This window comes from Miscanthus floridulus, chromosome 1 (assembly GCF_019320115.1).
Source record: "Miscanthus floridulus cultivar M001 chromosome 1, ASM1932011v1, whole genome shotgun sequence".
Lineage (NCBI taxonomy): Eukaryota > Viridiplantae > Streptophyta > Magnoliopsida > Poales > Poaceae > Miscanthus > Miscanthus floridulus.
In genome coordinates, this window is record NC_089580.1 from 44,437,362 (window position 1) to 44,463,700 (window position 26,339).

At 46.9% G+C, this 26,339-nt stretch overlaps 1 protein-coding gene and 1 pseudogene across 1 annotated transcript; one reads left to right on the forward strand and one right to left on the reverse strand.

Annotated features, from left to right (window-relative positions):
• The first annotated feature begins 355 nt into the window (after positions 1-355).
• Positions 356-3,846, forward strand: LOC136481945 (uncharacterized; annotated as a pseudogene).
• A 7,735-nt stretch (positions 3,847-11,581) lies between these two features.
• Positions 11,582-11,887, reverse strand: LOC136455939 (uncharacterized). The gene has a single exon (XM_066455668.1). The coding sequence runs from the start codon at positions 11,885-11,887 to the stop codon at positions 11,582-11,584; it is 306 nt and encodes a 101-aa protein (XP_066311765.1).
• Between the last annotated feature and the right edge of the window lie 14,452 nt (positions 11,888-26,339).

A 26,339-nucleotide genomic window follows, 5' to 3' on the forward strand; every position in this document is an offset into this window, starting at 1 on the left:
TATTTTTAATATTGCCAAAAATTAAAGATTGTGAGAGTTTTTTTGAAACTCTCGGAGATGCTCTCACATCTATTTATTGCAAGTAACCCACACTAATAAATAAGTCGCTAATTAAAAGGAATGCATGGAGATGCAGTTTGCCATCTCAAGCTAATATGATTCCAAACTAGGGTCAAAGAGCTAAAACATCATGTTTTTTTTGTTAAATGTTGGATCATAAAAATGGTTTTCTAGAGGGAGAATTGATTAAGCAAGCAAAGAGAAAATAGCAAAAAGAAACAAAAAAAACATCTTTTTTTTTAGGGGAACAAAAAAAAAACATCTACTACATCAAAGAAAACAGGTGTGCCTAAAGTAGCAGGCAGCAGCCCACAGCCCAGTAAAGAAGGCATCTCCCATCCTTTCCTTGCGCAACCCCGCCCCGCCTCCGTCGCCGCCGACCTGCGCGGGTGCGCCACCGCCCACCGCAACCGCCGCTCCGGTGCCCGCAGCCCGCTTGCTTCGCACTTCGTCTCAGGCCGTTAACTCGTACTCCGCATCTCAGGCCGTGCTGTGCAGCATCCAGCAGGGTATTTGTGCTTTATTTCGTATTGTGGATCTTTAGTTCTTCATTCATCCCTGTTTCATGTATTGTTAACGCCCAGTACCAATGCTCAAGAATTCTAGGTCAGCCATTGCTTGCTGGTACGCCCCAGCCCCACCTCATCTTGTCCTCCTGTGATTCCATGGTGATTTGGAGTTGCTCTTCTTGTCTCCGTGGATTCATTCCCAGAGCGGCATGGAGGAGGCACTACCCACTCTTGTCTCCCAGGCCTACTGCATCGCCGCCTATCCACCACTTCTTCTCCTCCTCCGCTCGACGGTCCACCAAGAAATCTGCCGCAAAGGCGCCAATAAACTCTTCCATTCTTGCCGCGAAGGCGCCAATGGAGAAATCTGCCGCAAAGGCGCCAATGGACTCTTCCAGAGAGCCCTTCTATGTCATCCGCAAAGGGGATGTCATTGGCATCTACAAGACCCTCAGTGATTGTCAAGCCTAAGTCAGCAATTCGGTGAGGACGATAGACTGACACATCATGACTTTACCTTCTCTTACCACGCGCGAGGATTGCTATTGCTTGATTTCTTGCTTATGATATGAAATATATCCTGCTCCGACCTAGGTATGCGACCCTCCAGTCACGGTCTACAAAGGCTATTCTCTGCGTAAAGAAACTGAGGAATATCTTGCTGCACGTGGGTTAAGAAACGCTGTCTATTCCATTGATGCAGCAGATGCAAGGGACGAATTGTTTGGCGATTTGGTTCCCTGCCCTTTTCAGGTAAACAATGCAGTGCTCTATGTCTCCATCACTGGCCAGTGTTTTACACTACAGATTAATCCGATTTCTAGACATGGTATCCATTCATATAGTAATATATAAAGCCACACATTATTATCACGAAAATAGTTTTGTGTCTATACATTATACAGTAGTATCTATATCAACGTCGCTTGGCAACTGCCCCTGATTCTCAGGGCCTTACTTTGTTTCACACAACTTGAGTGTTAAGCGAATCTTTTAAAAGTCATTTCTTCAGGTGGTTGTGTTGCTACATGATTTTGTATTTTTTTTCCATGACATTTATTTTACAGTACTGATTTATGCAAGTTTCATTTCAGCAACCTTATGAAACCAAACAATCTACTTTGAAAATGTCACAGGAGATGGTAAGATATTTTTTTCTTCATGATAAGTGTGAATGTATGGTCTCTTCAAAAGTGCTCCCTACAATACTTATGAATTTGTTATTGTCTTGTTTACTCACACTGACTATCATTTTCTGAAGGAAACCAGACCGTCAGAGCATCCCAAAGCTGCTGATCTGGAAACATTACCTGATAGTGAAGTGAGTATATGAATGAAATATGCTTACTTCTGGCTTCTTGCCTGATTTGTTCTGTACTTATGTAGTTATGGGTTGATGTCTGCATGTATATTTGTGATGTACCTTCACTGTTTTGGGAATGTTGAGCTCTTCCCACCAGTGCACTCTATCTTTTACAGCTCTCTTGTATTCTTGAATTTGACGATGCTTGTAAAGGAAATCCTGGGAAATCAGGTGCTGGAGTCATAATTTGGCGGTTAGATGGATCTGTGGTATGTACACCAGTCTTAGCTAAGCTGTTTTTTCTTTTCTTCAATTATGATGCCTAGCTATTTATTGTGTTACCCCCTTCTACTGAAGATTGCTCTACTACGTGAGGGTTTGGGTATTATGACTAACAACGCTGCTGAGTATCATGCATTGATCATGGGGCTAAGTTATGCTTCCAAGAAGGGATTCAAGTATATTCGTTGTCAAGGTGATTCTAAGCTTGTCTGTAACCAGGTGAGTTGCTATTTCTCGGCTTTTGTAACGAGTGCTGCAGTTCATTCTAAGTCTTCAAATTCCACTAAAACACTAAGTGTGTGGAGGGCTGGCAATTTTAAATGTTTTTTCCTCATGGACTTTGATCTGAAAGTCATATTCTGCAGTTTTTCTTCACCAAAGGAATCTTTTTATTCCAATCACTTATAATACATGGCCCAAAGTACATGTCACAATGATAGAATCAGGTCTCATTTGTATTAACGGGCCTTCATTTCTACAGCATATGAAGTCTGGTGAGCCTAGATGCTAGAGCACTTGGAATAGCTTGTCTAGCTGCGAGCAGCTCTAGCAACATTCAACTATTTGCAAGCTGCTCTAGCAACATTCAACTATTTCATAACAAGAGTAACAGTTGTGATTTCTGGAGCAGGTTCGAGGTGACTGGCGTGCTAGGAGTGATAATATGGCTGTCTTGTGCGATATAGCCAAGGAACTAAAGGAAACATTTCTTACATTTCAAATCAACCATGTTTTGAGGGTAGGTCTCACATTTCCATTGTCATTTGGCCTTGTTCACATTTACTTCTAGATTCGTGGTACAACACGTGTTAGCTAGACATTAGCATAGCATTAGTTCAGAATGGATGGAGTGGCAAATGATGTTCAAGGCTGTTGCTTCCAGTTATCCCAATGTCAGGTGCTAGTTAACATATTTATTCCAGAATTTCATCAATCTTTATGACCTGAAAACATCTAGGTTGACAGCTCTATAGATTTGAAAGAGTTTCCTAGTTTGATTTAGCAGTCAAGACAAGGTGGTGATTTTCAGCAGCCCTCTGAATACCTCTCGAGTAGGAACACTAAATTTGATCTGATAGCATGGCAGGCACATATATAAACTCTACTAGATTTCAATCGCACTTGGAGTTTTCTCCATGGCAACTAATCCTTGAAAACATTGTTACTAAAATTTGTTTGTTACACAGGAATTCAACTCGGATGCTGACGTTCAAGCTAACTTTGGAGCCCAACTTGCTGGTATGAGGCTGCTGTGATTACCTGACCTTTGAATTGCTAGCTACAAAACAGATACCTGATTTGATCTCTTCCTTTGTACAGTTGATGAAGTTCAAGAGCTGTCCGTTTGTTGAGTTGCCATTGGCAGAGAAAACAAGACTTGGGACTTGAGAGCATAGACTATTAATACTAATTGACCCAGGGGATTACATCACAGGGTGCAGTTGACATTAGATATTCACATCTGTGTAGTGACACGTTCGGCAGAACATCTGTGTAGTGCCAATCCACTGTATTTTGGAAGTCAAGGCAGAAGTTAAAGTGTTTCTGGGGAAATTTTCTTCTCTTGTGCCCTGCCCTGCCTTGCCCTCCGTTTTTTTACATGGTGTATTAGGTTTGACCTAAGTCAAAGATTTGTAACTTTAGCCACCGTTTTAAAAAAATCCATGTAGTTTCACAACATATGAACTATATATTATGAAAATATTTATTGTAATGAATCTAAAAACATAATATTTTGTTTTTAACCTATACAGTTTTTTTTAACAAAAAATATGGTCAAAGATAAAAATATTTGACTTATGACAAAACTAATCTATAAATATATAAACGGAGAGAGGGTATACGTATGACCATTGTTGTAGCAAACTGAGCATTATGGTAGCCGACGTGGATGTCAACTGCCACATTTTTGCCACAAGCAGATATGGCCAAGTACCATACCTACAGGTTTGAATGTCTGATCACGTTTGGCGTACATTGGTTTTGTGCTGTCATGAGGACCCTGATTCTTTGTTTATGGAACTAGCAAAATATGCTCGTGCGTTGCTACGGGTGAATACCAAATTATACGATTCGATATGTATATTTTATCACTTTTTTTCAATTAAAGGTGTAAAAAGATTCGATACGTATATTTATGCCACTTTTTTTTTTCAATTGTGCGTTGCTAGGTTGTTTTGGATGAACAATATCGTGCTATGACGATCACATCATATATTAGTACAATTCATATATGTATCTTAACTACTACTATCGGCTAAGTGAACTTAATTTAAACTTGTCTCCTATCAGCTATTAATTTAAACTAACTATAGTTTTTGAAGCCACTTTTTATTGTAAAGATCAGTTTTTGTATGTGTGAGATCACTTCATCAAAAAAAGCACCAGATGCATAAAACTCACCGCACAGAGTCTTCCATCCACTTTCATGGTGACTCTTATCCACACGCGACACACCTCCAGGCTCGAGCTGTCCAGCCTCACGCGTCCGTATAGGGGCATGTTCAACCCACAGACAGTGAGTTGTCTATAAGTTATTGGAATACGAACACAGACAGTAAAACACATAGCTCGTATAATGGATTGTCTACTTAGCTGTCTCCAAGTTACTTAATGCATACACACGACTACGATCAGGGATGAAGATCTTTGTACATTATTTTGTCGCTTCTTGATTCTTGATACAAAAGAGATCACATATAAATAAGATGAAAATAATTACAATATTTCTTAAGAGTCATGAATATAATAAAATACATTAATATATATATATATATATATATATATATATATATATATATATATATATATATATATATATATATATATATATATATATATATATATCCTAGCTGCATAGATATATTATAATTTAATAACTCACAAAAATATAGACCGCCATAAAATTTGCAAGGCCTCTACTCTCTCCAAAGTACAGGTTCTATCACTAAAGAAATGTTAAAAATAGTGGGGAGATACAAGTAGATGAATAAACCAGATACCCCGCAAAAAAATCGTTCCTTATCTCTTCTGGTCATGTGGAAAGACGCCAACGATCATAGTTCCTGTCAGACACGACAAGATGGGCGAGGGTTCTTGCTATTCTGAGGCGGCAGATTTTGACGCAGATTAATCATGCGATAGGGGACGATTTGACAGTGATTAAAAGGTGGAGCGGCGGATGGCGTTTGAATCCCCTCGTCATGGCATCTTGGTCCGCTCAGTTTTAGATTGAAATTGGCTGGAATTTGATTTCAGCATTGATATCCATATCCATTCTATGCATGATTCTCTGATAGCCGGACACGTATTACTCCAATTATTTCCTCTGGACTCTGGTCATCACGCTGTGTGCACGTCTCTTCTTTTCCTTTAATCTTTAGCTTTTCTTGCTTCTTTCCTATTTACGCGTTGCACACCTGGGCTTTATGTGGTTCCTAGTAGCCAAATAATAAATAATATCTCCTAATCGGCAACGGAGACCGATTTTCTCCTAATCAGCAATGGAGACCGATTTGGCTTAGCTCGTGTACCAGTTGGACTCAACAATCCTTTTCCTGTTTGCTTGAGCACCTGCCTAAAATACTACGCATGGATCCTTAATAGTTTAGAAAAAAATACCACGCAAGTATGCGAAAACAATCCTGCACGGTACATCCGAGTGGACATGCATAGGGAGAGAAATTTTATATATGTATATTCTTTTTTATGTGGAATAGGATTAGGAATAGGATTCTTATTTAGTTTACTTAGAGGAGGAGAGATCTATTCGGACTAGGATTCCTAACTATTCACTTATTCCTATTTAGTTTATTCAGACTCAGAGAGATCTATTTGTTCTAACTATCTATAGGGTCATATAAGTCCAGATAGAAGAAACTCTCAACTATCAGTAGTGTCGGTGCAGAAAGTGACCAACACGTAAATATTTATAGTTTTATCGTACGTTGTGATCGGAGATGACCTAGCACTCAATGACACAGGGTTTATACTGGTTCAGGCAACGTGCCCTACGTCCAGTTTGAGTCGGTCGGTGACTTTATTCCTGAGCCCAGGTGCTCGAAGTCTGCAGTGGGGTTACAAACGAGAAGGAGAAAGATGGGGTGTACAAGAGGTCCGATCGGCTCCGGTTGGAAAGGCCGAGAGCGACAGGAGCTCCGCTATGGGCTATCTGTTCAAGCGTGTGCTTGAGGTCCGAACCTGGCGGTTCTGTGGTTGTTAGCTAGTGAACTTGATCGATCTAATGAATATAAAGGGACTGAGCTTGAATCAACTCTGGTCTATTGGGAGAGAGTACATCCCTTTTTATAGATGAAGAGGATGGTCTTACAAGTGAGAGGGAGAGAGTAAGAATGCTTCTAAGCCTTGTTGCCCACGTCGATGGGTACAGGATGATGGTAGACGCCCACAACACTGTTGGATGTCAGATGCACATGGAAGGTTCCGTCGTTCTTGTTTGGGTATGGCAGATGTCAGTACCTGCATATACTGTTGATGCCCAGAGGCATATGAGGAGTTTCACCATGTGCACTCGGTACGGTAAATTCCAGCGCCCATAATACTGTTGATACCCACAGGCATGTGGGGGAGCCTTACCATATGTGAGTTTAATGGCGCTCGTAATACTATAGGGGAAATATAGGCGCCTACAACACTGTTTATGTCAAAGCGGTTGCAGAGTACTGTTCCTGCATGTGTACAGGGTATGGTCCCTGGTATCGTGGTTTGACTTGTGCACCTTGCCCTGCTTTCTCCGCACGTCTCCTGGTCCCTACCGAGCGGGCGTCTCCGGTCGGTTGATCCTAGTCGGCTCTGATCGTGCCAGTCGGAGAAGAGCGGAAAGCAGGGGCTGCGCGTATCACCGGTCGGAGAGTGCGGGGTCAGAGTCAAAAGCAGTGCTTTTGGCCAGGCCTTTCGGTCGAAGAGGTCGTCCAGAGGCGGGCTGGTGACCAAAGCGAACGCTCTGGTTGGAGAGGTGGGCCAGAGTCGAAAAAATGGGCACTGTTCCTCCTCGGCCTGACCTTCCGGTCGAAGATTGGATCACTCCCCCAGAACGCGATGTCCTAAGTGAGAGAGATGGTAAGCGAGGGGGAGGACTTATAGATCCTTTCGTGAATCCAGAGCGCGATGTCGAGCTGGAGGCTGCCCGGGGCGGTGCTGGCCGTCTTTGCCTGAGAAGGGGCAGCTTCCACAGAAGGGGGTGGCATGCTGGATTCGTCTGCAAGGCCCTCTTCGGGATGGAGCTGTATGCGGAGGGGAAGTTGCCTAGGATCATGCTGGTGGAGGGTTCCACGCCTGCAGCTGCTCAGGTTGGCCAGTTCATAAAGTTATGAGATCTCTTCCAGCCATGGTGGCCATACTTGGGTGGCGGCGTCCCTGCCCAGGAGCTGCCTCAACTGCATGAGAAGGTTCAGAGCCCCATGCTCTTCTGCTGAGCATATATGGGTGTGACGCCTTTGAGGTACCCATTGCGCTCGCTGAAGTCGAGGGAATGGAACTAGACGGGTCCCTTGAGGTACCCGTTGCGCTCGCTGAAGTCGTGAGCGGAACCGGGCAGGGGCCCCTGTAATGGTGGTTATGTCCGATGGCGAGTGTTGTTTTCCTTCGGCGTCATGCGATGTCGTCGAGTGGTCGTAGTAGTATTTGGAATGGAAGTAGTTTTTAGCAAAAAATGTAATAGTTGAGTTCGTGGGTGAGCCCCTATGTGAACAGTTTTTGTATCAATGAATACATCTGTCCTGTTCTTTGTGATAGAATCACTATATGTTCCTTATTTTTATCCTGGCATAGCTATTGTTTTTGTCCTTTCTTTTTCGCACCTGCCCATTAGTTCAGTAGGCTGCAGCTTTTTTAAGAACCTGGGCATGGCCCGTGGGGCTCGGCTATTCGTAACCATAGGTCGTGGCGGGTTGCGTTCAGTTAGGAGCAAGAATAAAGTTACGTAGGACAGTCAAAGGAAAAGGAATGCGCTTCCATTTGGGGACAAAGTTGTTTACCACGTGACAATAAAAAAGAGAGGTAATATTCGGTATTATACCCTCATGTAGCCCCCGAGCGACCTAGGCTAAAATTGTTCGGGTCGGGGTGCTTTACAGGAGCAAGTGTTGACTAAAAAAGCGGTAAGACCAAATTTTAGGGGAAAAACGACGTAGTTGTTCAATGTTCCAAGTGTTGGTGAGAACATTGCCATTGTCGTCCTCCAGTCGGTAGGTGCCCAGTTAGATTACTTCGGTCACCGTATAGGGTCCTTCCCATGGTGGAGAGAGTTTGTGTTTTTCCTTTGTCGATTGGGTCCTCCGGAGTACGAGATCGCCAACTTTGAGGATTCTCCCCCTCATCTTTCTTTCGTGGTACCTGAGGAGAGTTTGCTGATAGCGAGCGGAGCAGATGACGGTCGTCTTGTGGGCTTCCTCGAGCAGGTTGACTGTGTCTTGCTAAGCCTCCATGGCTCAGTCACAGTCGAAAGCCTTCACTCTTGGGGCACCGTGGTCGAGGTCGAAGGGCAGCACTGCCTCAGCTCTGTAAGCTAGGAAGAAGAGTGTGAACCATGTGGATTGGTTCGGGGTCATTCTTAGGCTCTAGAGGATTGCTGGGACCTCTGCCACCCATCGTTCAACGTATTTGTTGAGTCGGTTGAAGATGCGTGACTTGAGTCCTTGGAGGACCATGCCATTGGCATGCTCAACCTGACCATTGGTTTGTAGATGTTCGACGGAGGCCCAGTTGATCATGATGCCATATCCATCACTGAAGTCTAGGAACTTCTTTCCGATGAAGTTAGTTCTGTGGTCAGTGATGATACAGTTAGGAACGCTGAACCGGTAGATAATATCGAGGAAGAATTTGACTGCATCTTTCGAGCGGATGTTGGTGATGGGCTTGGCCTCTATCCACTTGGTGAACTTGTTGACTGCTACGAGTAGGTGAGTGAAACCGCCTGGGCCCTTTTTGAGGGTTCCCACCATGTCGAGGCCCTAGACCGCGAATAGCCAGGTGATGGGGATGGTTTGGAGCTTCTGTGTCACCAAATGTGTTTGCCGAGCGTAGAACTGGCATCCTTCACATCTGCGGACAACCTCCTCTGCATCTCGTAGCACGGTGGGCCAGTAAAAACCTTGGCGAAAGGCTTTTTTGACCAGCGTCCTTGGAGCCACATGATGTCCACAAATCCCAGCATGGACCTCGAGGAGGAGCTGCTTCCCCTGGTTGGTGGGGATGCACTTCATGAGCACTCCTGATGGACTCCATTTGTAGAGTACGTCACCAAGCACGATGAAGGTTTTGGCGCATCAAGCGATCCATCGAGCTTTAGTCCTTTTAGGTGGGAGGACCTCCTCGAGGAGGTAGGCGAGTAGCGACGCTCACCCGTCAGTTTGATCGAGTGCCAATACAGCAATGTTGGAGGGTGACGCCGTCATGGAGGTACTGGGATCTGAGTCCCCGAGCGCTGGCTTGGCGCCGAGGTCGGAGCCCCCGGGCACTGGCTTGGCGTCGGGGTGTGTCTGGGTCAGACCTTCCAGGACGTGGACGAATGGCTCATGGAGGTCGTTGATGAAGATCCCTCTTGGGGATGGGTCTCTCCTGGTGGCCAATTTTGCGAGAAAATCAGCGGCATCGTTGTCCTTTCGGGGGGCATGGTGCAGTTCGATCCCCTGGAATTTGTCCTCGAGCTTACGTACCTCCTGGCAGTACGCTGCCATGAGGGGGCTTTTGTAGGAGGATTCCTTCATGACTTGATCAACGACCAACTCTGAATCACCACGAACGTAGAGTCACGTAGCACCAAGCTCGATGGCGATGCGTAGTCCGTTGATGAGGGCCTTGTATTCTGCGGCATTGTTTGAGGCCAAAAAATAGAGGCAGATGACGTAGCAGAGTCTACTCTCATTTAGGGAGATTAGAACCACTCCAACCCCCGAGCTGGACGCCATTACGGACCCGTCGAAATACATTGTCCAGTACTCGTGGGTGACGTCCGGGGTCGGTAGCTGGACCTCCGTCCATTCAGCAACAAAATCTATGAGAGCCTAAGACTTAATAGCAGTACGAGTGGTATACCTGATGTCATGGCCCATGAGTTCGAGTGCCCACTTGGAGATCCGCCCCACGGCGTCGTGGTTGCGGATGATGTCTCTAAGTGGGTATGAAGTGACGACCAAAACTTCATGGTTAGTGAAGTAGTACAGGAGCTTCCTGGTCACCATTAGCACGGCGTATAGGAGTTTTTGTACCTAGGGGTATCGGACCTTGGGGTCGATAAGTACCTCCTCGACGAAGTATACGGGTCATTGTACCTTGAGCTGGTGTCCCGGCTCCTCCCTTTCGATGACCAGGGCGGCACTCCCCACATGGTTGCTTGCCACAACGTAAAGGAGGAGGGGTGCTCCCTGTTTGAGAGCGACAAGGATTGGGGCTGACGTTAGGGACGCTTTGAGGCTTTCTAGAGCCTGCTGGGCTTCCTTCGTCCAAACGAAGGCATCTGTCTTTTTGAGGAGCTTGTAGAGTGGCATCCCCCATTCACCGAGCCGGGAGATGAAGCGGCTCAGGGCAGCCAGACAGCCGGTGAGCCTTTGTACACCCTTGACATTGCGTATGGGGCCCATGTTGGAGATGGTCATGATCTTTTTGGGGTTGGCCTCGATGCCGTGTTTGGACACGATGTATCCAAGCAGCTTCCCCTTCGGAACCCCGAAAACACATTTTTTGGGATTCAGCTTGATGTTGAACCTTTGGAGGTTCACGAATGCCACGGCCAAGTTTGCGATCAGGTCGCAAGCTTGAGCTATTTTGACCACTATGTCATCAACATAGATGGCGATTGTTGGTTTCGATCGCTTGGCTTGATCAGGCTGATCGAGTGGGTCAATTTGGTTGGTGAAGCATTGCTGCATGCACCTTTGGTAGGTGGCGCCAACATTCTTTAGTCCAAAAGGCATGGTCACGTAGCAGTACGAATCATACGGGGTAATGAACGAGTTGCGAGCTGATCGGATTCTTTCATCACGATCTGGTGATAGCCTGAGTAGGCATCTAGAAAGGAGAGGATCTCACAACCCGAGGTGGAGTCGACTATCTGGTCTATGCGCGGCAAAGAAAAGTGATACTTTGGATATGCTTTATTGAGGCCAGTATAATCAATGCATATTCTCCACTTCCCGGTCTTCTTTTTAACAAGAACGGGATTAGCAAGCTAGTCAGAGTGGAATACCTCTCTGATGAATCCAGTTGCCAGGAGTTTGGTGATCTCTTCGCCTATTGCCCTACGTCTCTCATCGTCAAAGCGACACAAGCGCTGCTTGGCGGGCTTCGAGCCTAGGATGAGACGCAGTGCATGCTCGATAACCTCCCACGGTATGCCCGGCATGTCAGAAGGCTGGCATGCGAAGACATCACGATTGGCCCGTAGGAAGTTGACGAGCTCGCATTCCTATTTGGTTGGGAGCTGGGTCCAGATCCGTACTGTCTTGGTTGGGTCGGTGGGGTCAACACCCACCGCCTTGGTTTCCTCAAGTGGGCAAAAGGACGTCGAGGAGGTCGGTTTGTTGCAGTCTGGAACTGCTGGGGTTGACAACTCTCTGAGCCATGGGAGCTCAGACGAGTTGACGACCGTGGTGGCGAGCTTGAAATGCTCGCGGTCGCACGCGAAGGCATGTGAGAAGGCACTATCTACAGTGATGACACCATTTGGTTCCAACATCTTTAGCTTGAGGTAGGTGTAGTTGGGGATCACCATGAATTTGGCGTAGCAAGGATGCCCTAAGATAGCATGGTAGGACCCTAGAAAGTCCACCACTTTAAAGGTGAGGACCTCCGAGCGGAAGTTGGCTCGTTTGCCAAACGTGACGGGTAGATCGATCTGCCCGAGCGGCTATGCCTATGCTCCCAGAATCACTCTGTGGAAGGGAGAACCCGCTAGGGAGAGTTCCGACCAGGGAATGCACATGGCATCAAGGGTGTCAACATAGAGAATGTTGAGGCCACTGCCTCTATCCATCAGCACCTTGGTGAGGTGCTTCTTGCGGATGATAGGGTCAACGACGAGCGGGTAGCATCCTAGTCTTATGACATGGGAGGGATGGTCCCTCTGATCGAAGGTGATCGGAGATTCCGACCAGCTAAGGAAGGAGGGGATGGCCGTCTCGACGGCGCATGCCTCCCTATAGCGCACCTTGTGCTGGCGTTTCGTCCAGATGGCATCGGACCCGTCGAAGATCATGATGCACTCCTCAGGTTCGGGGAAGCCGTCTCTATCCTTGCCTATCGTGCCTCCTTTCTTGGCTATCGCCTCTTTGCCATCTCCCTCCTTTGGCCCATCAGCCTATCAGAGGAAACGTTTGAGGAGCTCATAGTCCTTGTAGAGGTGTTTGATGGGGTAGGCGTGGTTAGTGCATGGACTGTCCATGAGTTTGTTGAAGTGGTCAGGCAGCCCTTGTTGGGGCTGCTTGCCCGTGCGATCAACCGTGACGACCATCGTGGTGTTGTTCGATTGGCACCGATCCTTTTTGTTCTTCTTTCCCTTCTGTGTGGAGGGGCCCTTGTCTTGGTCCATGCGCTTGGCCTTGCCTTTGTCCTGGCCTCCGCTGAAGACCACTCCAACTGCCTCCTCACTAGAGGCGTGGTTAGTGGCGACGTCGAGCAGGTCACGGGTGGTATAGGGTTTCAGGCAGCCAAGCTTATAGATTAGGGACTTGTAGTTTGTCCCGGAGAGGAATGCGCTGATGACGTCTACATCGACGACATCAGGGAGGGAGTTGCATCGTTGAGAGAACCTGCAGATGTAATCCTGTAAGGACTCGCTGGGCTCATGCTGGCAGCTCTTGAGGTCCCAAGAGTTTCTAGGGCAGACATATATGTCCCCTAGAAATTTCCGACAAAGACCCTCTTGAGGTCCGCCCAGTCGTGGATGCTGTTGTGCGGGAGGAATTCAAGCAATGCCCAAACATGTTCCCCCATGCAAATGGGAAGATACTGAATGATGAAATAGTCATCATCCACTCCTCCGGCCCAGCAGGCGAGCCGAAAGTCTTCGAGCCAAATGCCTGGGTTTGTCTCTCCGGTGTATTTGGCGATGTTGATGGGTGGTCGAAAATGCTGTGGAAACGGTGCTCTCCGGATACGCCGGCTGAAGGCCCGTGGTCCTAGGCCCTTAGGGCTGGGACTTCGGTCGTCTGGCCGGTGACCGCGCCTAGGGCGTGTTTCACCGCTCCCCTCGATGGTTCGGTTGGGATCCGTGTCGCCTGCTCTTGCCGCCGCATGGTGGACATCATCATCATGTCGGGTCCGATGTCAGTTGCTGATGCTACAAGGGTCCTAGTGCGGGTAGGGCCACTCTTGTACCGACGGTCGGTATGGAGCAGGCGCCAGGTCAGACCGTGGCATGGCTGCTGCCCCCAAGCCACACCTGGTGGCTGTAGCGGTGAGCGGATGGAGCGATCCGTTTGGCGCGTCCCTGTTCCCCCGGTGGGGAGAGAGGGTGCGTGTCGGAGTCACGATGCGGAGCTTTCTGCCTATTGAACGGCGGTGGCTTCTACTAGAACCTGGAGGTTCCGGTAGACTGCCCGCTCCTAGGGGTTGACGGGTTCGGGAACGCCGCGTAGAAGCATTGCCGCATCAGTAATGTTCTGGCTAGCCTGAGCGAACTGTGGGAGATCGTTCCCCTCGTTCATGATGTCGTGTTGGACTTGATAGGCATGACCCCAGGCGCCACCTGTTGGGCCATGTGCATGGGGCGCAATGGGCTGCACCAAATGCACCGACACAGGCGGTGGCTGGTTCTGCCGCCATTGCCGTAATTCCTTGGCGTGCGCTTGCGCAGACGTGAGGGCCCCCCCACATGGGTTCGGAGGATGTGTGAGTTTGCGCAGATTCCACAACCACTGATGACTATCCTAGAGCGTCCACCATAGCGCACTCCCAGGACGGACGGTGGCGAGGTGCCAGGTTGCCGATGCTAGAGCCGTCGCTCTCACCCTCATCATCCGGGAGTTCGTGGAGAGTGGTGGGAGCGTAGCTCGCCATTCCCATGAATTCAGATGTGAGGGGGATGGTGCTAGCATCCTTTGGAGCCCCAGAGCGTACGTATTTGTGGGGGATGCGAGGCCATAGGGGAACCGATCATACGATGTTCGTTGCGCGGGCAATACGGTCCCTCCAAATGATTGGCGAGAGATAGTAGATAAAGAGTAAATAACAGTACACATATTACTTACAGCGGGGTTTAACCAGAGAGTTTGCTCGGAATAAAGCATAGATGTCGTGTTGTTGAAGTCGTGCGTCCCGGAGTCGATGGAGGGCACCCCTCCGACGGGTGCCGGAACGAGTGCCTCCTCGCGGAGGTGTAGTACGCCGAGCCGGTCGTCGACAAAGTCCAGGCTTCCGAAGAGGAAGGCCTGAGATGGCTCAAAGACGGATGGAACCCACCTCCCAACAGGTGAGAGTGCGGGAAATGTAACACCTCGGTGTTAAGCATGCATTAACATTTTGCAAATCATGAGCATAATCATTATTATGCATTCATAAGTATGACATGAAATGTAGAATTGAAACATACTAATGAAACATATGTGTTGCATAATTTTATTTTGATAGATTGGATGCTATATTCTTTTGCCATGTGTGTACCTTGGTTGATCACTTAGATCACTTAGAAGTAATTAGGATGCAATTTGGAGCAAGGTGTATATTCAAAGTTTTCTCAAATTTTGCTTTAAAAAAATATTCTTCTAAAATTAGGGTTTTTGATTTAAATTAACTTTAAATCTATAGTTCAAAATCTAACTAGATTTTGGCCTTACTCCTTTTGACAAAGTTGTAGAGTTTAAATTTCTAAACAACTTTTATTTTGGGTCCAACTTTTGAAATTACTTTGAAAAGGTTTAAAAATTCATTTGAATGAATTTGGGAGAGAAAAGAAATTGAAAAAAAATCGGTTTTACCTTAATGGGCCGCCGCCTCCCTTTTGGCCCAGCAGCACAGGCCGGTCCGGCTTGCCTCCACGCTGGCTCGCTCGGCCGCCCGTGCGCGGGCCGCGCTCGACCGGCGTCAGGCCACGGCCGCCGCATGGCCGCCGAACGCCGGCGATGGCGTACGGGTGGCACCACGGCGGGCCCCACCACTCCACGCGCTCGCCTTCACCTGCCCAACCGCGCCACGCTCCCCACTCGCCTCTCCACTTCGCCAGCCACAGCATAGCAGCAGAGCACGCGTGCGCTCGCCTCCACCACTGCCCGCACCGGTGCCTCGCCGGAGTTGGCTCGCCCGGCCACCACAGCTCGTCGTCGACCGCTCCATCTCGCTAGCAGCTCTGCCTCCACCTTGCGCACCCCGTGCTTGCCTCGGTAAGCCATGGGAAGCTTCCCTTCCTCGGGAATCACTCGCCGGAGCTGGGTCGAGTTCATCGGAGATGCGTCGCTCCGTGGACCTCGCCCCTCCGTCCTCCTTCTCGCCTCCTTTTCACGCGCACGAGCACCGCCTGAGCGCGGTATAGCTCCCAAGCCACTCCCCACGCCACCTCTTGGCCGGAGCTGGCCGGCCGATGTTGAGCCGCGCCACCGTGCCACCATGGGCGACGACGAGCTCGATTTCGAGCTTCTCTGGCCCCGCCGCTTGCACTGCCGCGTCCGCCTTGGCACGGTGGTCACGATGGTGGTGACCTCATCGCCGGCAACCTCGCCGACAGCGAGATCTCGCCGGTCAACCGCGAGCCCTGCTCGGGTTTGACTGACCGGTGGGGTCAATTGACCCTCTGGGTCCCGCCTGTCTATCTCTCTGTAGCGGTTTTGGGTGTAGATCCGGGTGCTTCTAGCAAACAGGGTCGGCTGGATTTTCGTTTTAAAAGAAAAAGATTTCTGGAAAATGCTTTTAAAGGATTCTAAAATATATAGTTGTTGCTGTGATGCCCTAATTTTGGTGAAACAAATTTCTATATGTTTCTTATTCTTAGATCTACAGTAGAAAAATATTGTATGTCAAATTTGTGATACTTTTCTGTGTAGCTTTATTTAAATTGAATAAATGCTGATTTCTTAGAAAATGTCTAATAAATAGAATATACATCAGAAAAATATGGTTCCAGTTTTGTTAATCTCCTTTAGTGATGTACTTTGTAGGAAAAATATGTTAATCTCCTTTAGTGATGTACTTTGTAGGAAAAATATATGTCATACAGGTTCTGTAGAGAAATATTGATGTGTAGTTCAAGTGCCTTTAATTGATGATTTCTGTTATTTTGATAGAGAGCAAAAATAGTATAAAGCATGTGTATGATAATTTTTGTCTAGTGATTGTTTACTGTGTAGAACATAGGAAAAATACCAAATCTATTGTTTGACACATTTCATACTACAAAGTATTTTAATGCTCATATTTATGCCATAGCTTGTCATTTTTGTGTAGGCTATTTTACTTATCCAAATGCCACATAAATTTTATGGTAGTCTACTTAGAGTAGTACTATGCTACTATAATTTTCTTAGATTTGTATGAGCAACAGAAATATATGTTGCTGTTGTAGCCCTAGTTTAAAATGAAATAAAATAATCTTCTTTAATGCATGTTTAGTTAATAATGTTTGCTTTGGTGTATCTTTGAAGCATCTTAGCTTGCTGTGGTGACTTGGCATGTTAGTACAGTGGTTGTAGTAGTAGTATAGTAGTACATGTTCTTGAATGATGTTGGCTACCTTGTAGAAGAGCTTTACTTCTACTATGTCCAATAAAGTTAAACATGTTCATCTACATTCCATGCATCATGATCATTACATGTCATCTCTTCGATGCACCTATGCATGAGCACTTATACATCTGCATCATACAGGATCACAGAAGGAGTTGCTAGTAGCAGTTTAGGAAGAGCAGACCGGGACAGTTCCACCAGAAATCCAGGCACAGGAGGTGCCAGAGGAAGAGGAGTAAGGAGAGGACTTGCCCGAGTGTGTGGATCATCAACCTAGTTCGTTCGAACGAGGCAAGCCCCGGAGCATTCTAAGTCTCCTACTTTATAAAAGCAATTCTTTCTATATATAAGTTATATATTGTTGCATTAAGTTATAGGAGTTGATTGAAACCGTTGATGCATTTATTACTATCCTTGCCTACCTTATTACCTTTTTACCTTGTTAGGTCGGGATCGAATAACTGCTTAGCCTTGCTTAGACCGGTAGCGATCGGTGATTTCCAATCACCTACATTTATAGGGGGTTACTGGAAGAATTTAGCTATGAAAAGAATGATATCCTGGAATTAACCATGTGTGATGGATAATTGGAGACCGGACGGAAAAAAGTTGGAGGCAACCAGATAGGGTTTTGGGGTGCTGTTAGTTTTCCGTCTATGTCGATTAAGGACCGATCGTTGCTCGTCCCTCTTGTCATGTTGAACGCATGCCTCACATTTAGCTGGTCGAATAAAGTATCTTTCGGCCGTGAAGCTAGTGACACTATTCGAGCCGGGATAAACTCGGATTGACAGACTGGTGCTGAAGGGGGTATGACGGGGACGCGAAGAGTGAGCCCAAGGTGCGTCCTAGCTGTCGGGCGGTCCCTGGGTAGTGCGGTCCATGACTGTTATCCCGCGGCTACTTAGAAAGTGTCATTAGTGATCTGTAGCTCGCTTGATCGGTGAGTGTGGTTTGTGTGAGGAATAAATCACTAGCTGGTTAGGAATTGATTCGAATCGCCATCGCTTCTGGATAGTGAGCACTTGACTCGAGCTACAGCATCGTAGTAATTATGATGAAACACTAATGGTTATCTGGATGATATGGGATATGCTAAATCTAAGTTGGTAATGGGATGTTATTGGTTAATCAAGTGATTGCTATAGTATAGGTGATTACATAGATGGATAGGTCATAATAAAGATGATGCAAAGTACTTAAAATGGTTTCTTCAGAATAGGTTATGCTTTTCGCAAACGAGTCAGCTAGCCCACTAAAGAAAGTCGTGCATAATCCTTGGTGTCGCTTATTTTTGGTTTAAGACAGGTAAGTCTAGCTGAGTACCTTCTCGTACACAGGGCGTTGTTCCCATTGTTGTTGCAGATGGTCAAATTTACTACGGTTATTGCATTAACTGCCTATACCCGGCGATGGGTGACAACTAGGACCAAGGGCAATGGTCACTCCGTATCTCTCATTTGATGTTTTTGTTGGAGATGACTGCCTGCTGGCACTGTATCTGAACCAAAAGTGTGTGTGTGGCTTTAAAACTATTTGCTTCCACTATTTCAGTTTGAACTTGGGTTGTAATAACTTTATGTTCTAAACTCTGATGTATCCAACTGTTATTGCGAACTTTATGTAACATATGACGGTAATTGCTAAACTTGTACGATCTTGATTTGTATGTCGATTGGTTTGAAATCCTTCGTGGTTTCACGGACTACCGGGTTATACGGGCTTAAGTTTACGAAATTATTTGCTTCGGTGGAAGATTTTCTTACTTAATCTCGTATAATTGGTCGGTTCTGTTACAACTGGTATAGAGCAAGGTTTAGCAGGTTACTGTTCATGCATGTATTTAAAACAAAAGAGTTGTGTTACAAAACTAATTACGAACTTATAGTATATAGGTGTTTCAACCTCTAATTTAAAACTTAAGAGTGTGTCAGTGGTCATATCCTGTATGCCCAGTTAAGGACTCTAGGTGGCTTATTTAAGTACTGACTTGTAACACCCCGGTGTTACGATCTTATTTAGCGCCACGATTTAGGCCTAAGTAAAAATTTTCGAAACAAGTTTATCAAATTTTTGATTTAAAAACATACTTGAGGCAATAAGCGAATCCTGTGTGACTTAGTTTCGTGGACTCAAATCAACGCTCTAGTTAAATTACTCAGTGCGTAAAGATATTTAGGGATGTCGAACGATGATTCTAGCGAACGGTTTGTTATATTAGATTAAGCAAGAAAAGCAACTTTTATAAATAAAATAAAATCCATTAATAAATAGAATGATATATATTTTGATAAGCACGACCAGTTGAAAAGCTTTGGTCTAGTGACATGTTTATGTTTACGTATAGACTCGTTTCAGTCTCTAGATAAATTGGTAACGTACCCGCGACAGCTGCCGTCCTGACCGCTTAAATCCTTCGAATTATTAACGTCGCGCCGCGTTGGTGGACCACGCCGCCGTGTACGCGTGCTCGCTAGATATCGCTGATAGAGCGGTACCGCAGTCTGCTTCCGTTGTCTCGTCGCGTTATTGTCTTTATCGCAGCGCCGTTGTCTGCCTTTCGCGTCCTACCAAGTTGAGTCGTCTCGGTCTGCGCTGTGTTTCTACTGTCTCTCCCTCTCCAGCTTCGTTCGTTGATCTAGCTACCTCTGCTTAGCTCCGAACGTACGTGCATGCATGCTTAGCTCTCTAATCGATCGTCTCATGTTTGCTTGCACTTGATCAGTTCATTTGTTTGTTCATGTGTGTGTGTGTGTATATATATATATATATATATATATATATATATATATATATATATATATATATATATATATATATATATATATATATATATATATATATATATGCCAAAAAACATATTGATATAGCACGTGCTGCAAAAATAGTCAAAAACGTTTACGTGTATGGTTCAATATATTCAACAGCACCCATTCAAGGATAGCTTATCTATCCATCACTAAGATATTTAATGTTGTCAGGTCCTTTTCCTTCGCCAAGCAAGATTAGTAATAACTGAACACGCATGCATGGTATTATTCTTAATTCGTAGACCTAGGCCGATCAGGTCACAGATCGATGCTAGATCTCGATATTTATAGAGAGAGAGTGTGAGCTCCGCAACATGTGTTCCGAAAGATTCTCGCTACAAATCCACGATGAATCTGCCTAAATTATTGCTCCCGGCTGAGTCATCAAGGGCACAGCATCTGTTGGCAGCGCACATGCACCGCAGATGTGCCTAGGTGTGGCCACTGTGTACGCGTGCAAGTGCACTGCACCACGGCACCAGTCACTATTTCTCTACAGTGACCCGCTGACATGCTTGACGAGAGCTGCGTCCTTGTCCTTCGCCCTGTAGCTTGATTAGTCCACTGCCTGCCTCCGACAGGTGCCTGTCTCGGCTTTGGCCTCGTCCTTTCTTGTCTCCGTCCGTCCTCGAGCGTGCGTAGGACGTTTCCTCCTCCCTTTTCTTCTCTGCTACCGAAGGGAGGTGTCCCAGGTTTTGCTCGCTTGCTCTCTCACAGCGGCACCTCGACCGCATGCGCCAGCGCCCATCACCTTGCAAAGCCGAAGTCTAGTAATCCGCAACGCCCGAACCTCCATTCTCCGGTCTTGTTTTCTCTCTCCGCACTCGGCTCCACCGCTCCCTTGCTTTCCCGTCCGTGCGCCCGCGCCACCATCGCCCTATCTCCCCATGGCGCGCCTGGCTCGGGCTACCGTGTGTCGTGCCGCCTCGCCTCGTTGCTACTCGCATCGGCGCTGCCATCCCATGCGCCGGCGCTCATAGCCTGCCGAGCCGCAGCGCCCCTGCCGTCCTTCGTGAGCACCCCGCGCGTCCCGCGCCGGTGCCCTTCCCGCAGCACTCCTCTCGCTGCTGCTTACCGCGTGCCTGCGCCCTCCCTGCGAGCGAGTCCCCGACCCACGCACAGCTTCGCCACTCTCCTTCCCCTTCGCAGTCAACGCCATGGCCGCGCACAGCTCCGCCCTCCTTTCCACCGTCCGTCCCGTCGATGCCGTTGCTGCCTCGTGCTCCCGCCACCGGAGCCGTGGAGCCCTCCTGCCAGCGAGCGGCTCTGCCTCGCTTCATCTTCCTCCCCGCGCTGCGCACCCGCCCGGCCAACGCTGTTGCCGCGTCTCCCGCGGCCATGCCAGTGCTCTGCCCCGGTGTCCGCGCCTCTCGTGCGGCCATGCCGTGGCCCGCTGCTCCAAACATCCTTAAGCCAGACCGCAGTAGTTGTGCCGCCCATGCTGCGTGGGTCCCCATGCATCGTCGGTTGGTACGCCGCCGCCGTGCCTCTTTCTGGTCCCGTCACGACGTTCTAGCCGCCGGCCAGCGTTTCCCGTCGGTCCTCTGTTCTTGAGGATGAAGACAGGGGTAAGAGTCCAAGTAGATTTTTGTACGGGGGTTCTCAGTGCAAAATACTAGACTCACTTAAATAATACGCTAGTACCGCGATTTGATTTAGAGGAAGCTCAGGGGCCTATTTGCTTAAATGTAGCCGCTGCCTACCCGCCGGGCCGTCCTGTGCCGCGTTCGTCTGGGCCACGAGCGCCTGGTGGGCCACCGGCTCCACTGGTCTACCGGCTGGGCGCACCGCGCTGGGCCAGTTCGTTGCCGTCGCGCCAGGTTGGTTTGATTGGGCCACTGGCTGTTCGTTTCCGCGCTAGGTCGGCCTGCAGCGCGTGCCCGTGGGCCGCCCGCTGCTGTGCGCCTGGGCCGGCCTTAGTCCGCTTGCGGTTGGGCCAATTTTGGTTGCGCTGGCCTTTATCGATTTATGGAACAATTTCTAATTTAGTTTATAAAGTGAACTTGTACGATTAATATAAATTTGTAAAGTTGTCCTAAAATCGTGAAACCAGTTTTGTTAGTCTTCTAAAATCAGGATATACCTATTAGTGTAATTCGTTCACATAGTCTGATGATATTTTTAGGAGCTATATAATTAAATTGGGATACTTAATATTATAAAAATATAACTTATACGAATTGTTGGGATAAATTGGTAATATTATTGAATCTGAAATTTGTATAGTAGACTCCTAGCAGTAGTAGTTACTCATCGTAATTTTTGTAGCTCCGGAATAACTAGTTGCTAATTAGATAATGATGTCTTATTTCGAATAATGATTAAATCGGTAGGATAAAATAAAGAAACACCGTTGGTTTATATAACTAAACTAATTGTTGGGAAATAACGTCTTATCGGACAACGTGTATATATAGCCTAAGTATGGTCATCGTTAGAACTAGCCCGTTAGCTTGAGAGGCGTACATCGTATTTTACGAGTCACGATTGCAGTTGATTAATTACATCTTTGCGTTGCATCGCAAGCATATCATATAGGTACGATGATGGATCAACGGATCGATCGAAGGATGATTGGGAATCCAAAGATGATGCAAGGGGCCTTCTATCCAGTTGAGGGTGGATGATCTAAAGATGCAGATACTAACTTTTAATATATCTTACCCAGGCAAGCCCCGGTGCATAACCCTCTACTTTTCTGCAGTTTAAATTATATATGTGCATTAAGTTTTAAGGAGTTGAATGAAACCCACTTACATATATATCTTTATCCTATGAGTCTTACTAGTATGATAGGATCATGTATATTGCTATGCTACAGGACTCCGGTAGAAGTCGAGTGATTGCCTGTCACTCGCGAGAGATAGGAAATATATTATTGGATTACTATCACTTGAAAAATATAAAAATGGTGGAAAGGAAAATGGTGACCGGGCAGGGATATGGTTTGGGTATTGGTGAGTGTAAGGAGTTGTGTCACCGTGGACACGGGACATAGCTTGGTTACACTGTTTTTCCCTATCTGGTCGGTTAAGGATCGATTGTTGCATATGACTCTAGACAGGTCCCAGACTTATTATCCCGAGCACATACTTGTGTATGGGTGCTTGGAAGACTTGTTGCTCTCTTGTCGTGGATCTGGCTCTTTCCGTACCGACTGTTAGGGTTTGTTTTTGGTGGAGGAGGTCCTTGCACCGCACTGAGTCTGGGACTCAGGGGCGGGGGCTTGGAGTCCCAGTTTGGACGGGGACCTAGACACCCGGGACAGGAGAGTGATGGGTTGGTCCTACTCGTGCCTGGGGTACAAGCAGGGCGTGTGTTTTCGGGATACCCAACTGGGGGCATTGATTCGCGAATCGCTAGGCTATCCGGTACGGCTTGTCTACGGTTTAGCATCGTAGTAAGAACTGAAAGATGAAAGATGAAAGATGGACAAAGGAAATCTAATTGCTTACCACCTGCTTGAAAGTAGCACAGGTGCTTACATAGAATAGTTAGTAAATGAACCAATGTGTCTATTAATAAAAATCGAACATAAGGACGCACGCTTAGTAATGCTTCCTGCAAATACAATAAACCCACGAGCCAGATAGCCTTGCATATCCTTGGAGTCTTTTCTTTTCTCCTATCGGGTAAGTCTTGCTGAGTATAATTAAGTACTTAAGGTTTTATTCCCCCTGTTGTAGGTGATAGGTGGATGCTAGAGCTGACCTTTGTGTGTGGATTCCTCCTGGTGGACTCAGCGAGAATTTCCTTTACGCTGCGATCGTAGTTGTTATTTGTAACCCTCACCAAATGCTTTTATAAATGGAAGTTTAAGAATCTATTGTCGTAGTTTATATATCAATACTTCATCATGTCATTAATAGAGGTTTATTTCCGCTATAACTCTGATCACGTGTTTATATTCCGCTGTTCAAATAAATTGTTTACAACTCTGATAATATGATTTTATTCCGCTATTATGTTAATAATTATTATACTCTGATGTTGTATTAAAAGTGATGTAAGAAATGGTTCAGAATGATGTGAGCTTTATTCTCTCATTTGTGATCCGGATGGCAAAAATGTGGATTTTCGGGTTCTCCCCTGGGGTGTGCCTAACGGAACCGAGTAATTTAGTGTTCTCCCTCGAGTGCTTAGTGTCTAATGGAAGACAAGCACTCCTGTGAGGCATTAAATTAGGCGGTTCTACCACAGGTGGTATCAGAGCATAAATGAGGAAATAAAGCTTCGAAAACCTTTTCTAAACTAAAATTTGACAACCCATTGTTGCAAAAAGTTAGGACATTTATATGCGAAGTTATATAAGTAGCCCTATTACTATGGTTATGTATCCAGGATAGATGGCACTCAGCTGACTTAGATAGGGTTAATCAAGTTTCTGCAGGTACACTGACTCGAGCATAGTTCGATAGTATCGGCTAGTTACAGGGAGAGAACGCTGTGCCAAAAATCTGAGAACGGTTGCCCTATATGTTGGCGACAGTGGAAGGACATATAGGACGTGCATTCATGCATATCCCTTTTGTGCATTGTAGCGCTTGTATTGCTGGTAGATACGCCATCCATAAGTGTCACGCATGTCGTATGGTGCACGAATGACTCGTTCATGTTCTAGAGTTAGGTCCACACTATGACTTCGTGCTCCACGTTCGCCCGTGGTTCACGCCGGTCGTGACCCACGTCTCCCCATACCCCTTTCTGCTCTCTTGTCGGACCCTTGCCCTGCAGTCGTACTAGTCAGTAATGGCATCACACGTCGCTCGCCTCGAACGTGTAGGAATTGGTCGATTCATCGTAGTGACCCCGCGCGGGAACCCTGGTGAACCACGCCAGGACCACTGAACGCTCCGCCTTTATAAGTAGAGCCTGGCTTAGCCATTGGTACCACCACTCAGTGCACTTTAGTTCGCTTAGCTTTTCCTTTGAGCTAGCTTTTCGCTCAGCCTTCCTTGCAACCATCGCCAAAGATGGCAGGAGCCTAGGTTAGTACCTACTGCCTGAACGTTGAGGGTTTTCCTAGAATCCTGCATACCACCCTACAAAAGCTCAGAGTCAATGATCACCCTGAGTATGAGGGCCATGAGTATGAGGAGCATGGCACCGAGCGGTGTGAGGTTACCGTCTACATCGGGAAGAGTGAGGAGTTCCCCGACCTCACTGAAGCCTGGAGTGTGACCGCAACTGGGTTTTGCTTCATCGACACCTACCTGGTTGTGGCCCGTAAAGCCTTGCGGTACCTCTGCCAGATCTAGGAGGAGCCCATTGCCTGTACCCCCATGCGGTTCTTTCCTCCTTTGGACAAGAATCGGCGGGCATGGAGGGCCCGCATGGAGGCTTTGCAAGGACGAGATGTGCAAGAGGATAGTCCCATAGTGGTGCACTTGACCACGTACCTGCTCGCTCTGGATGAGCAGTACGACCGTCAAGCCTTGGAGCTGAGGGCGTGCCTTCAGTGCACTGAGGAAGCTGAGATCTTCAACCGGATGCTTTAGGTGTAGCTCGCGGAAGCGCATGCCAGTGCTACAGCTACTGAGAGCCGAGAGGCTACCATGGAGGAAGCCCTAAAGGAGGCCGAAGATCGGCATGTTCATCAGTTGCGGGTGGCCAATCTTGTCACCAGGGCCGAGCGGAGGACGCTGGCTACTGAAAGGTAGGATGCCCCGATCTTGGAAGGGATCCCTATCCACCCACCCGAGAGAAGAAGAACCGGTGTTGCAGCACCGCCAGCACCTCCACCCTTAGAAGTGTCAGAAGAAGAACCCTTGATTCCTCTTGCTCAGCCGTTGCACCGTGAAGATGTAGACTAGTTGCCTTGGTACGCTGTACCCGTAGTAGTAGTGTTTTTCGTTGCTGTCCCCCGGTATTGTACTCTTGCCATTGTTGTCGTCCGTAGTTGTTGAGATCGTCCGACTGTAGGTGAATGTTGTATCATGAAAGGGAGCCTGAGTGTCTGTATGTTGTACTCGTATAAGACCGTTGGAACATGCATTTTAATTATTTCGCTGTGCTTATTGCGTTCATTTACTTTAAAGTCTCGTTAGACGTGCTCCAAGCATCCAAGGGCGATGTTAAGTGGGTTACAAGAGAAGTTGCCATTTAGATGCCAAGCAAATCAGCCATGATTGGATGTTATTGGACATTGTATCGACTAACTATGGATGCCTCAGCAGAACACTTGAATTTCTTTAAAACAAATCTGTCATTGGATTTGAATTCCTTGTCCCTTGTTGTGAAGGGAACTTTTGTTGTTTAAATTTTCTCTTGCAATACTCCCCTTACTCTGTGGTCTATGACCCCACCGCCTTCATGGCGTGTAAGTTGGTGATAGTTGCCTGGTTAAAAGCTTATGGTGCCGCGATGAAACCGAGGGCTCCTAGTGGAATAGCTGCCACATGGTGACGCTGCTTAGCACGCGCTGGTATCGAGGTTTTTGACCAAGTACCTTTACCAAGTTACACCGCCGTACCGTTTTGTTTTAAAGTTTTCTCCTTGAAAATGTTCAGGTGTTCAAACGGGAATAATGAGTAGAAAGACTAAGACCTTGATGTAATGTTGGAAAACTTGGATGTGTTTGTGGCGATATCTGAACGTCAAAAGTCCAGTGTATGTATGCTGGCAATTTGGGTATAATGGACGCGATGTGTGCGCTTAAGTAATCTAATTAGTGATGCTGTGTTAATTGGAATGACTTATTGT

What these genes read in the sequence shown, in the direction of transcription:
- LOC136455939 (XM_066455668.1), bottom strand. Translation starts at nt 11,887, where the DNA reads ATGGTGATCCCCAACTACACCTACCTCAAGCTAAAGATGTTGGAACCA.